General features: G+C 37.8%; 1 protein-coding gene across 2 annotated transcripts in view; it reads right to left on the bottom strand.

The window, feature by feature from the left end:
- pacsin1a (protein kinase C and casein kinase substrate in neurons 1a) overlaps positions 1-14,062 on the bottom strand; it is a 37,755-nt gene that overhangs the window by 3,612 nt on the left and 20,081 nt on the right. For both annotated transcript variants that reach the window (XM_015017806.1, XM_015017807.1), the window contains 8 exons: positions 9,733-9,862; positions 5,879-6,035; positions 4,999-5,234; positions 4,607-4,762; positions 3,750-3,925; positions 1,602-1,722; positions 1,412-1,518; positions 990-1,186 (listed from right to left, as the gene is read on the bottom strand). In XM_015017806.1, coding sequence (XP_014873292.1) covers positions 990-1,186; positions 1,412-1,518; positions 1,602-1,722; positions 3,750-3,925; positions 4,607-4,762; positions 4,999-5,234; positions 5,879-6,035; positions 9,733-9,792 — 1,210 coding nt within the window. In that variant the 5' untranslated portion in view covers positions 9,793-9,862. The remainder of the gene's footprint in view (positions 1-989; positions 1,187-1,411; positions 1,519-1,601; positions 1,723-3,749; positions 3,926-4,606; positions 4,763-4,998; positions 5,235-5,878; positions 6,036-9,732; positions 9,863-14,062) is intronic.

The following is a 14,062-nucleotide window of genomic DNA, read 5'->3' as shown; positions in this document are numbered from 1 at the left end:
ATACGAATTTGTTTAGCTTTTAAGGAAACATTAAAATTCACACTCCTTCAACTTTGCCCTATGTTTTATCACAATACAACAAAAAGTTTGTATTTTCTTCTTTTTTGTGTATGTGGAACATCACAAAATGCTAAATACTTTGCAAGGAACTGCATCCCCCAGCTTGCGCTACTCAGCGGAAGATTTTTGCTTTGAAATGACCAGGATACTTTATCCTTGCACTCTGTAAATCTAGTGAGATTCAATTCATTTAATTTTAATTGCTCATGCTTTTCATAATTGTGTTGAAGTTTCCTTGTTTTGTTTTGCGTTCATTTTGTATTTATTGACACAATTTGCATAATTAAGTCTATTTAACCTTGCTTGGTTTTTAATAGGACAAATTGAGCATTCTCCAGGGACAAACAACCTTTTAGCTAATTCCAGCACATCTACAGAAATATCAGCTGATGTGCATTTTCCACACCAAATACAATTAAAAAGGGACATCAAAAGGAACTAGATGAGAATTTCCTCTTTTTTTTTTACTTTAAAGCTTTCAGTGTTACAATCATTGGAAAAGGAGACGTTTCATATAACATGAACCTCCAAACTGGGTTTAGTTATGGACAGACATTTTTCTTTAAATGTGTCTATAATGTATATGTCTATAACATGTATAACTGTGTGGCTAAAACTTGAAAAAGCAAAAGAAAAAAATCAAGACAAAGATTCACAGCTGATGTTACAGCTACTGTAATTCTCTTTAAATTACTATTTGTGATCGTGCAGGAACCTCTGAGCCATTTTTTGGACCATTGCTCAAGCAGCTTGAGTTAATTGATAGCAAACGCCTGTAATTTGTTCCCAAGCGTAGCTATTATTCCTAATCCCTGTTATTTCTTGTAGAGGAAGGAGGCTTTAGAACAGAAAAGGAAACAGTAGTTTTTGTTTTTTTAACCATAGCTTTCCATCACGTCCATATTCACCTGGTGGGCTCAAATAATTACCTGCTTTGAAGGTGAGCTCGTCCTGCTCCTGGCCGTCATAGTCATAGAGGGCGCGGACACGGACGCCTTTCCCAGTGCTGGAATCGTCTTCAAACGAATTCCTGTTTCCACCGTTTTCGTTGCCGGAGTACGCAGTGGGCTGCTCGTCGTCGGACCACTCGGTCGAATAAGCTTGGTTCTTGTCATAGCTGCTCACGCTAAAAAAAAAAAAAAGGGGGAGGGGGGAAATGTTGGGTTAAATTTGAAATAAAACTCGTATCCTTTCAGTTGGTCGACTTTTTTTATTTACGGAAAAGAAAAAGAAAAGAAAATTACATAAAATGTTGCTCAGTGTTATTTAAGATGAAACTTAAATAATAATTTTAGAACCGCTCCCAAAATGAAATGGTTTCAATAAGAAAATGTAAATGCCTTCAACTGACCTGCTACGGTCACTAGGGGGAGCCACATGGTCAGTGCTTGGAGTGGGTGGGGCTCCATCTGGTTTCTTCTTCTTTGGAGGAGCAGCTGCTTGGTCTGGGTTGTACTCCTGCACAAAAATATCAAAGCATACAAAATAAATCCAGGGAGCAGTTCTGGAAGCCTGTTTGGTCCAAACTGTGGATGTTTTACCTCGAACGCTGGCCAGTTCATGGGCATCCCTGGGCCATGATTATTGCTGAACCACCTCAGGTCTTCTTGTGTGCTTATGGCCTGAATCATGCGCTCCAGTTCTCTGTATATTGTGACATAGCTGAGGAGAGAAGAGCGGAACAAACTGTAACAATGGAGGGACCAGAAGGGACGAGAGGCTGCTGCCAAACTGGCACCGGGGCTCACACTGTGGCTCAGATTCCGGATTGAAAGAGATCCAAGGTTAGGGCATGAGTGGATTTTCTCTCTCTTAATTCTTTGTCAAAGCTTGGAACCCCCAACTGCTAAAGTATTTAGCCTAAATAACGGTTTTTGTGTATTCAATAAACTTTCCATGCAAAAATGTGACATGCAACGCTTGCAAAGCTATTCGTACGGCATTAACCTTTTCCCAGTTTGTGACGTCACAGCAACAAGCTTGAAAGTTTTCTACGATGGACCAACACAAAAGGACCGCATGTTTGTGAAGTGAAAGGCAAATGATGCATGTTTTGAAAGGTTAGACAATAAATTAGAATATTTATTCCGATCAGCCTCGATTGTCAGATTTAAAGGTACCTTTGAAAATAATAATAAGATATAAAACATACTTTTAATAACCCAAAATTTGAAATGTGTTCTGAAAATAAATGAACTTTTTCATAATATTTCCATATTTAATTGAATGTCTCTATATTCAGTCCCCTCAAGTGCGGACTTTGAGGAACCTCTTGTTGCTGCGATTACAGCTGCAAATTGAATTAGATTTAAAACATCCTGATAAAAAGACACAGAAATAGTAAGACAAAAGGTGTCACATAATTTCGAATAGATGGTGCACGATTACACAGTCTTCTGAGAGGCCAGTGAGATTGATGCAAAACAAACTTGGCAGGTTTGTTTAAAGAGCCTGTAAATCCCTTCGCCGTGGCTCCTGGCTTGTTTATTAGGCGCAGCTTAAAAACAGGCCAGAATATGACAAGCATTCGTTCTGAACCAAATTCATTTTGTCAGAAACGCCATTGAATGAATTTTCGGTTAATTAACGTTGTGAGGCTGAGTGCTAATGAGAAATACACAGCTGGTTGATACGCATGTTGAAATTAATCAGCTAGAAGTGAACTGTGCCGAATGTGACACAGGTCCAATCAAACTGATCAACTAAAATTTGTTTGTTGCTTGGATTGTTTTTTTTTTTTTAAATCAAAACTATTAATGCATGGATACACTCTGCATAGTTTAAATTTAATGTCCCATCTGGATATTTGCAGATTTATGTTTCAGAAATGCACTTGTGAACTTAGCTAGGGTTAACGTCATATTAATATTGGGCTTTAATGATTTCTTTAATCTATTCTCTTTTTAGTGTGAAATGGAGGTACATCAAACAATTTCAGTAATTTGTAAAAAAAAAAGAAAAAAACCCAAGTTTGAATTTAGTGTTCATTTTTACCATCCTACAGGGATCAAAATTATAAATACAGGCTGAAATATAATAGGTGGTGATTAAAGCTTCAGAATGTCTTTTGACTTGGAGAATCATTTCAACTTCATATTTGAGATTGTGAACTCATCTACTAGTTTGTTTTTGTCAGTCAACTGTGGGACTGGGGTTTACTGCCAGTGCTACTGATGCAAAAATAGTTAGAAAATTAAAAAAGGATGCAAAGAAAACCTTCAACTTCAACTGAGATCAACAACTTGGACACATTTTGCTGTCCCCTTAATCAGGCTTTATATGTATTTTTGGCCTTTTGTGGATCAGGAAAAAAAAATCCATGATACATTAAAACGTATGCACCTAGTTATTGTTTCTAAAAGTCAGTCAAGTTGTACATATAATGCAATAATTTTCTCCAGACAAAAGAGTGGTTTAAAAACAAGGCAAAAAAAAAAAAAAAAAAAAAGTTTTAGCACAGTAAACGGTTTTAGGCCAAACCAGGTTTTTAAAAGGTAACCATTTTTTAAAGTTCAGTCCCGGCTATGAGAGACAGCCTTCAGGTTGTCCAACCTTCAGGTAGACGGATCAGGATTTGGTCCCTTTTTTTTGTTCCTTCGATCCTTTTGCAAGCAGGAATAAACACAACTTAAGCTAGTTGCAATGTCAGAATACAGAATATGTGACTTGTCTCTTTGATTTCGACTAACCTTTGGTTCTCAGTGAGGTTAAGATGGCGTTTTATGTCCAACAAGGCCTCCTTGAGGAAAGTTAGCCTCTTGACTTCATGCTGCTGGCACTGGTCAAACACCTGCTCCATGCACTCCATGTACTGAGGAGTGCACTTGCTTAGCTCCTCCAAAGACTTCTCATACTTCTCCTTAGCCTGAGAAAGAAGACAAAAAAATTATCTGAAGTGATATATCTAATGCGTATAATTCAACTGAATTATATCGGACACGATGTGACAGTAGTTTTGAGGTGTTATAAAGGTAAAAGCTACATATTTGTTCTTTCTGTGAGGATCTTTAGTACAACGATTATGATCGGTGATCAGTTAGACTTGAAGGAGCTAAAGATCACAGGTCTTGCACAAAAACTTTGTGTTGTTTTGGACATGAATTTAATTTTTCACAACCATACAAAGCCTTTTTCAAAATCAGCTTAAAGGAGTCAAAGTGTCTGATATCAATGTTTTTTTTATCATCTGTTCTTAAATTTTCCCAAATTGGGGGGCGTACTTTATAATCTTTGATGAAATATTTTCCATTTAATAAATGAAATCATTTGAAAATTACTTTTTGTATTTTACTCAGTTGATTTTTGTTTGCTTTTGCTAAACTGAAACTCCACATTCAAGTGTGAAAATTAAAAAAAAATAAAAACAGAAGGAATCTGTAAGTGAGCAACTACTACTTCACAGCATTTTAGCGACGATACATAACATGCACTTGAATATTTCTGTGAAAATATATGCAAAAGACAAAAGTAAAAATCTCAGCAACAACAACCACTTTGTTTACTCTTTGCAGTCTGACCAAATTTAGTAAGACTTTGAGGTCTTTACTTTTTGCATGTCCTGTTTGCATTTATCCACTTTCTCGTGAAGTTTCTTCTGCTGGTCTGGTGTGACAGAAGCCTCCGTCTTGCCATTGGCCTCTCGGGCTGCAGCCAGCCTCTCCTCCTTGCAGGCCATATGGTACGTTTTCTTAGCTGCCTCCATCTGCATGTCCACACACAGGAACGGTGAAAGATTTAACAAAACATATACAGAAGAAGAAGAAGAAGAAGAAAAAAAAACTTCTTACCTTACAAGAGCAATTAGCACTTACTACCAGATACATCTGCTACACACTGAATTAACTCCATTCAAGTAAATACTTGGCCTTTATGAAACACAGCCTAAGACTTTCTTTACAAGCAAAGGTGATTCCTGAAGACATCCGTTTACTTCCTCACCTCTTTGAGCTTTTTGGCCCATGGTTTCTGAGCCTTTTTAAAGCCTTCCTCTGCCTCCTTGGCCTCCTTGAAGCCTCCAATCATTTGCTTATGATATGCCTCCTTCTGCCAGTTCTTCACTTTCTCAACGTCTTCGTTCAGCAGGTTGTTTTTCACGTCTTGGTGCAGTTCACTCACTTTGTCTGCCTCTGTCATAACCGCAAGCCAGGCTCTCTCCACGGAGCCGTACTGTGGACCTGAGAGTAGCACCAGTTGATTAATTTCAAATTAAAAATTTAGAGCAGAATGATTGTGTCAGTTATATCACAAATCAAACTTCGTTTAATTGAAATTTAATGAATTAATTTGTCCTTTTAAGCGACTACTTAGGGATTTCTGATGTGAGGTTCTGTTAAAAGGTTTGAAGTTTTATCTAACTCTCCTTCTGTCTCCGTTTAGAGTAGTTTGGCACAATGATAAAAGCTTTCCAAACTACTCATGAGAAACATTTTTGTCACGTTGTCTTTTTAAGAAAATGTAGCTGAAAATATTTAAAGCGATGCTCTGTTAGATGATCATATTTTGAAAGATGCTCACCTCAATTTATCTCGGAAATAAGCTTTGTTGAATGGAAATATTTCTCAGTTTAAATCGGCCAGGAATATGAATTATTTTGCGTTTAACTGTGTAATGCACATGTGAACAGGTGCTACATAATCAACACAATGACTTGTATCACATAAATGACCAAATAATAAAATTGCTTATTTGTAGTAGTATTAGATGCATCCAGGAGCAACTAATCAGGATTTGAAGTCACCAAGCATTATCAACTGTACATAAAATATTACCTCGTCTCATCCTAGCTAATAGTTGTTTAATCTTAATAAAAAAGCAGAACCTTTTTCAATTAACTGTCTCCATCGCTTGGACCAGGCATTTAGCTGATCACCATAAGCTTTTTCTATCTTGGCACGTTCTTGCAGGCAACCCATAAGATCATTGCAGAGCCGATGGCCATCATCAAATCTTTTGACAGCACGTTTGTAGTTCCCCACCTGAGCACAGAGAGAGAGAGGGAATGATAGAGAGAAAAACAGAGAGAAAGAGAGATAAAAAAAAATCATGTCCTATGAACGTTTTTGAATTTTGTTTGCATTTTACAAGACAAACCAACAAAAAATGCAAAATTATGGAGGTTTCACATGAAAAATAAGATCCAAAATGAATGACTTGCATTTGTTTTCAGCTCTGTATACTCTAATACCCCAAAATAAACAGAAACCAAAAGGACAACACAACTGAGATTAAAAGACTTGGATAAAAAAAAAAAATCCATAAGAAATAATTGTTTTTAATTTTATTTCTAATGGTTTCTTTTCAAAGTAAAGAAAATAAAGTCACAATTTTTCCATCAACTTTGCATGTATTAACATCTTGACCCTTAAGGGAGAAGCTGTCCTGCTAATTTGTTTCACTCCTCAGCTGGATGTGAGCAGCACTCAAATTAAATTATTCAAAATTAAAATAATCAATTGTATTTATTTCAGGTTCTGCCACCTTAAGTGGAACTCCCTTAAAAAGTAGGAGCCTGCTGGATGGCCCCTCCTCCTCGGTGCCTGCAGGGGGGAGTGGGCTCATGGTGCATGATGAAGGCAGGGTAATAGAGGAGGGAGGGGGGGATTTACTCGTGCCTGTGCATGTGGAGTTATGCAATGTCAAGGGCTTGTGTTTGCATGGGTACATGAGGGTGTGTGTGAGTGAGTGTTTGTGTGTGTGTGGCGGCTTTAATCCTCTTGAGTGGTATAATACACCCAGACAGATTCTCAGGAATGGATGACGAGGAAGAGACAGAAATACCACAGATATCCTCTCTCTCTCTCTCTCTCTCTCTCTCTCTCCCTCTCTCTCAGTGTGTATGATGTATAGGCTGGAGCTGGTACATAGTGTGTAGTGTCATTTTGGTACTGATCACAGAGAGTCGGTCTGAGATGCTTGCAGGCCACAACGACGCTCTGTGTTTTGGTCTGGACACTAGTTTGCATTTGTTTCTGGCTACTGTTTGAGATGAAAGCGGCAGGGAAACTGCGAGACACGCTAAGTTTCTAAACAAGAGCTTCACTGACCAATAACAGATGTTAAAGCTTTTTATTTGCATTTTTACATCATAAGATGACCTTATCTGCGTCGCTAGAGCTCAGATGCTGCATGCAGGTGCATGTGGTGAAAGGCTGCTTCAGAGCGGCTGATGACTGAGACTCTTTGTCTGAGTCTCTGTGGCTAAGAGAGCCATGACACAAAGAAGCCTCTGTTCTCAGAGAATTCATTCTAACTAATTTGGAGGGTTTAATGCACACACACATGCACACACACATCACATACTCTATCTTTACATATGAATGTCCCTATTCCTGTAGAGGATGCTAAATGTGAGCATATTTACGGTATCAATAAACATTAGCATCCAACTCATAGCTCACACCTTTATAAACCGCAATTACAGCCACATCATGATGATTTGTTGTTGCCCTAAAAAGGGACGTCAACAATGCAATGGTACAAACTTACACCCTCACATTGTAAGTAATGCATATACAAGTGCAAAAATAAAGTTTATGACTTTTGTAAGTATGGCCCTCTCACAGATTACAGATTTGCAAACTCCAAAATGTGATAAAAAAAAAAAAAAAAAAAAAAAAAAATTGAGATCACGAAAAGTCAAAGAAAACGGTTTGAGATGAATTACGAGCCAGAAACGTTTTGGTGCAAAATGTGCCTCTCTAGCACAGCAAAAAAAAAAGCAACGGACCATGTCGCTGTGTTGGTCCCAGAGGCCACTGCTCAAACAACAAGATGAAAGCTTGGAAACAGACCTCAATTTCAGGAGGCAGATCATTTGCTCCGATGAAGCTAAAATTGAAACGTTTGCCATGACGACCATTATTGCATTTAATGGAAAAAGAGAGAAGTTTGCAAGCCAACCATCACCATTCCAACTGTGAAGGGTCCACAATCGTGTCTTATGGGTATTTTACTTCACAAAATAAATGGAATAAATGGCAAAAACATGTTTCCATTCGGAAGCAACATCTCAAGATGTGAAAGGAAGTTGAAGTTTATCCACAAATGAATGTCCCTGAAGCCAAATTACTGACAAAAACAGCATCAGGACAACAAAGTCAATGTTTTGAATCACCTGCTAACAGACCGTGACTTCAGTATCACAAAAATCTTTGTGGGCAGAGGAAAAAGGTGGTCAGCATGAATATTGTTGACATTCTCTGTGCTACTGTCTGCATTGTTTATTTTAAAATAAAATGGGGTTTCTATGAGTTTTCTGTTGTTACTGCTCTTTTGTATTCTGTTTAAAGTTGCCTTCCATTCTTTAAATCAGAGACAACAGATAAAAAAAAATTGCCTTTAGATAAAAATGAAAAAGAATATATGAAAAAAGAGAGCTTTAAACTCAACAGTGTATATGTGTTATTTCTAAGCTTATTAATAATACATAAACAATGTTTTTTTAAATTTTTTTTATTTTGTTCTTTGGTGTATTTTTATTACCCCATGCGTGTAAAGAAATTTGACAAAGCCCAAACAGTTGGGGTTGAATTTAACAGTCTACCAGTGGAGACCAAAGGTATTTATTTTTCCTGTAGCTGGTGTAGAGACATTTATTTCTGTAGTGAAGTTGGCTCAGCAGGGACCGGCTCTGTTTTATAGAACCAGTCTCAAGAAGCCATTCAAGGAAACAGCAGCCGGAAACCCCTGAGGTTGCTGTTTGTACACGTTATGAAAGAACTGAACACTTTACTCACTTTAAAACGTTTACAGTGTAGATCCTCCTGCGATTTTTTTTTTTTCTTCAAAATATTCAACCCTAGGATGGCATTTCTGAGAAATACTACCTTCCTTCAAAGTTTGCAGACATGTGGTAATATGCTATTTGACACAGGAAGTGACAAATTATACAAATTTATTCACTTCATAATAGAGTTTTGTTTTTTGAGGGCCTCTTTTAAAGCATATTCAGATTGCAACATTCATTACGTTGTCTATATTCAAACTAGAGTTGTGTGCTTGCAACATTTTATGAACACACGTATTACAGTGGACAAGAAGAATAAGCTTACTGATGCTGATGCCAGTAGCATCAGTAAGGATGAGGCATAGCTGCACATAGTGAGAAATATCTACTAGATCCTAGGAATACTTTTGCCCAACTCAAATCTCTGGAATGAATAACGTAGAGACACTCGGCAGATCAAAATGTAAATATTGCCCCATCAAGCGGCCATACTTTGTCATCTCTGAGCTACCATGGTAGTAAACGGGTTCATTTCTGTTAATGACATCATTTAAGGCAATGAAAAAGTAATTTGTAATATCTCACGAATCTGCTGCTTATGAAGATATGAATATTATATTACTTTTCTGCCTGTAGATTAGCTGTCCTCAGTGATTCAGACTGTTGCAGCACACAGAAACAGCATGTTAGGCCACTTCATGTATGATTGTGCTCTCCTTATGCTGCACTCAAATCATCATTCTTGGTACTAAAGGGAAAAATAACATTTTCAGCTAATCTTCTGCGTAAAACAACAACAACAAAAAAACCTTCTAAGCTTAATGACATTTTTTTTAACCATTTAAAAAGGATAACAAGTGACTTCTTGATATCAGGCAACCAATCAATACTTAACAGTGGGGGATTCACAAACGGCGTTGCAGGTTAAAAGTGCAGCAAACTTTTACCTCCCAGAAGCTGTCCATGGTGTCGTCAGCACCTGCAGATTCATCGTAGGAGCCAGACATTTTCCTGGATGTGGCAAAGCGCTCTAATGACTAAACCTGTCCTCAGCAGGAGAGCTGGGTTCCTCATGCACTGCAAGAGAGCAACAATAAAATTTTTTTTAAAAAAATACGTGAGCAAAGCTGTATCACGAAATCACAGTCAACAGTTTTCTGCGGATCGGTTGTGTGGTCATTTCGACTTATAAATGGAGGGAAAGTTTCACTGTAGCGGTGGGGTGGGGTGAGGGGGTTCTCCTTGAGACATTCATAATAATTTGCTAAAAATAGTTTCCTCTACCAAGCACACAGTGCTGTGCCCTGAGGAACGTTAGGGGCCATCTTATAATGGTGTGTCCTACAAAAGACGTCAGAAATGGGAGAAGCTTTCGCTTAGCTCTGACCTAAAATCTTTCCACTGTAAATCTTTTGGCATACTTCTTTTTGAAAGAAAAAAAATGGGCCCCAAACACAAAGAATACACAGGCACCGCAACCAGACACTGTGTCTGCAGATGCACACTGAAAACAGAAACGAGATCAGGACTCTATTTATACATCTCATTGTGTCTGTTGATTGTAATCACTATTTAGTTGGTTAATTCACATCAGCTCCTACTTCCTTAAGCTTTTAAGGTGATTTATATTTAGGTGTTTGACATTTATTTAATAACCAACCACCTTGTTTCCTGCTAAATTGGAACTGAGTTCTGTCCGGAGCCTAATCCATTTTGCTCCCCCGACTAATATCGTTGTCCTGACAGAGAGATATTCATTACCCTGTAACAAGCAGCACGACAGCAGGTAACAATAATGAGTTTGTCTTAATGCTGCCCCTGCTAGAAATACTTATAATTACAGTGGATTGTAAGGGAATGTAGGTATTATCTAAATGTTTCAACAGTGCAAATTCACTTCAACGCTAACACCATTTTAATTGAAATTATGAGGACTTTGACTAGACCCTGTCCAAGATGTGATTTGCTTAAGTATTCATCTTAAATGTAATCTAACAACAATTAGCTATGCTAAATCTTTTTTTGCTGTTCATAATATTATGAGCAGAAATATTATGAGTTTCTTTGTGGAAAAAGAAAAATGCACAATGACATTTTAAAAGTAAAAAAAAAGAAAAAAGAATAAACAATAGGTTGCATTCAGTGGAGTCAGATATTCAATTTAAAATGTAATTCATATTATAACCAGCTCATAGTAGAAGTTGATTATAATCAACTTGTGTTGATTATCTGTGTTATTTTTGTTAATTAAATAAAGACAACACACAAACCGGAAAATGCTGAACAAATGAGATCAAACAGCAGTAATTCTTTTGTACATTTATAACCACTGGAGAAATCTGTACCAGCATTTGAACATTTAAAGACTTTTTTTTCAGTTTGTCAGCTGCCTAACAAGATAAATTTTATTGTCCAAGTCCTGTTTTCTTAAATCTTAGATTTTATTGATAAATTACAAATGTAACGTAGCTGATGATGCAAGAACATCCCGCCCCCCAAAAAAACGTAAAGGCAAAAAAAAAAAAAAATCTCAAAATGAGGATTAGTCTTTTCTTCAACTCCATCAGGAAAATCTTCTCAATAGACTTTTTCACTTTCCTGCCCCAGCTCCTGTGGAGCTGCACAGCCAATGATGAATGGATGATGTAATTCTTTCTAAAACAGCTTCTTTACATGTCACACAGATTTCTCTAACTTGGGGAAAAAAATGTCATCAAGCTATAAATAAATATAATTACCACCTCCTACAATCTGAATAAAAAAACAGGTGAAAATTTAAAGTTTAAAACACAACAGAAATATTTATTCGCTGAAAACGTCTCATACATAAATGTGAATAAGAACATTTAAAGACGATGTCCAGATTTTGTCAGACCTGCGTCAGGTCTCTTTGAGTGCCAACGCACTTTGCTTCATCCGTCAACCTTTCTCCCGTTTTACGTACAAGTCCTTCCTGTAACACCCTTCATCCCTGGAGTGAGTCACCAAAAAAGCTGCTTCCCCTCATTTGGCTCGTTTGAACCAAACTTCCTTTGTGCGCAAATGACAACATAATTGTCCATGTAAGAAGAATTGAGCTTTAGATAACAGCGTGATGTCAACGGGGCAAGTATATTTAGCGGAAGTTTGTGAAATCTGCACAGTGTTTTTCGCAGGCTTCAAAACATCATCGTGGGAACATTTTGCATCCATTTGTGATTGTTTTAAGTTGCAGCAGCAGAGCGGGCAATGAAGTCCGCCTCAGTCGGGGGTTTCTACAGAACACTGATTTAGCAGAGCTGTGTTTTTATCATGCCCTTGGTTACTATCACCAGCACTCACACCAGCCTGTGAGCCTCTAATCATCCATGGCTTTTCTTCACTGGCTATCATCAAGAGTGCACTATGGGCTGGTTCAAATCACCACAGCAGCTTTTCATGACTCTGAGGTTTTACTGTGCGGGTATGAATCAGAACCAATTTGTGCTGTTCAGTTCACAGTGGAAGTGCCAGGAAAGGATTTTTATTATTTTCAGAGAAACTCTTTCATCCCTTTTCGGTCTTCCTTATTCTGCTTTACTCTCTTAGCCCGACTCTTAGCTCCCTGTAATGTCAGGAACGTTGTGTATCATCAAAACATCAGTGCAGGTAAAAAGTCCAGGGGCTATATAAGAACATTGTTTTTTTTTTTTACACCCACACCAAATTCTTATGACTGAATGTGACAATGCAGTAAGGAGCCAACATACGTAGGCGTAAAACCACAGTGATTAGTATTGTAAGGAAAAAATATATGCAACTTAAAATACAAATATGAACAATATAGAACTTTCTTTTTTCTTTTTTTCCAGAAATGTCATCAAATGAGTGTGTAAAATGTTCATTCAGAGGTCAGTATTTTGCATTAATTTAGTCTTATACACTTAAATCTTGTGCTTTTAAGTTATGGTAATTTACAGACACAGACAAATTTCTTGTCGTCCTTAGTAAATATGTGTTTTAACCCTTAAAATAGCATCAGAGTGAGTTGTCTATTGCGGTAGTATAATTCCCCACAGACACTTTAAGAAAAATGCAACCTTGAAATTTAGCACAATTATTCACTGAGGGGAGAAAAAACAAGGCTCTCAATACCTCTGTGGTAAAAATACTTTGTGCAAACTCCTAATGCCAGCAGGACAACACCAACTCATATCAAATACAATCTCATAGAAATGAAGCATACAAAGAGAGAAATTTTGGATCATCCCTCCAATCCAGAATCCTCGTATGATTTCCTCACACTGCATTTATGTCAGGGGGCTGAGATCCCAACTAAAGAACGTTGATTTTGAGTCTGCCTACCAGTTCTCCTTTGTTGCCAAACAACACGGTCTTAGTCTTATCTGAGCAAAGCACATTTCAGTTAAAGTCTGAACATAGTTCAGCAACGTCTGCATGTTTACATTTGTGATTGCAGGACAGGATGCACCAATCCCTGTAAACTGATTGACATATACATGGTGCATGCATACATGGTTGTTATGGAGACTTCAAGACCCCCAAAGTTGCCGCTCTTTGCTGCAGTTCCCTAACAGCGTGGGGGAAGGGGAGAACCAGCAAATGTGCCTGCCAAATAAATGATGCAATCCAGCCTCATGCATCGAAAAAGTTAAGCAGGCGCAAAGTCTCAGGTCTTAATCCCGGCGGCTACCCTCCGAGGTTCATCTACTTGTCCATCAGCCAAGGCGTCCAATAAGCTCAAGCATTCGTGACAACAATACCTATTAACATCAAAGCCTGTTAGGCTCTGGCACAAAGCCTGAATCCAAATATAAGCTTTGTATGGGCTAAAATGCACACAATCCGGGCTGGTTAACACAATGCTGATGTTTGGAAAAGGAATTTTGAACACATTTCTTGCTTTTTGATGTTTCCACACACATTATCTAGCTGATTTAAGCTTGAATTAAAAAAAAAAAAAAGACATTTCTAGTTTTGCCTATGACACTTTACTGTTTGTGAGAATTTGTAAAGAGAGGACAAGTGGCTTCCTGTTTAAGGACAGCATGGCCTTGGCTTATCGAGCCAAGAGAAAAATACTTCACTGAAAAGTCACAGTTTTGGTATATTGTGGGAGGCTGCTGTGTGACCCAAGAGACAGAGGGGTTTATTCTGCTCTTATTGAGGTCAATACACCTCAATGGCTGTGAAAACACCTCACATTCCCCTAGACATTTCCTGGTGAGTGAAGAAGTCATCGTAAAAACAGAATACGACTTAGTAGTCCATTGGGAACTGTAAAAAAAAAAAAAAAAA

This window comes from Poecilia latipinna, unplaced genomic scaffold (assembly GCF_001443285.1).
Source record: "Poecilia latipinna isolate Pla-1442-1.1 unplaced genomic scaffold, P_latipinna-1.0 Scaffold2193, whole genome shotgun sequence".
In the NCBI taxonomy this organism is placed as follows: Eukaryota; Metazoa; Chordata; class Actinopteri; order Cyprinodontiformes; family Poeciliidae; genus Poecilia; species Poecilia latipinna.
This window is presented reverse-complemented; position numbering and strand designations above follow the sequence as displayed.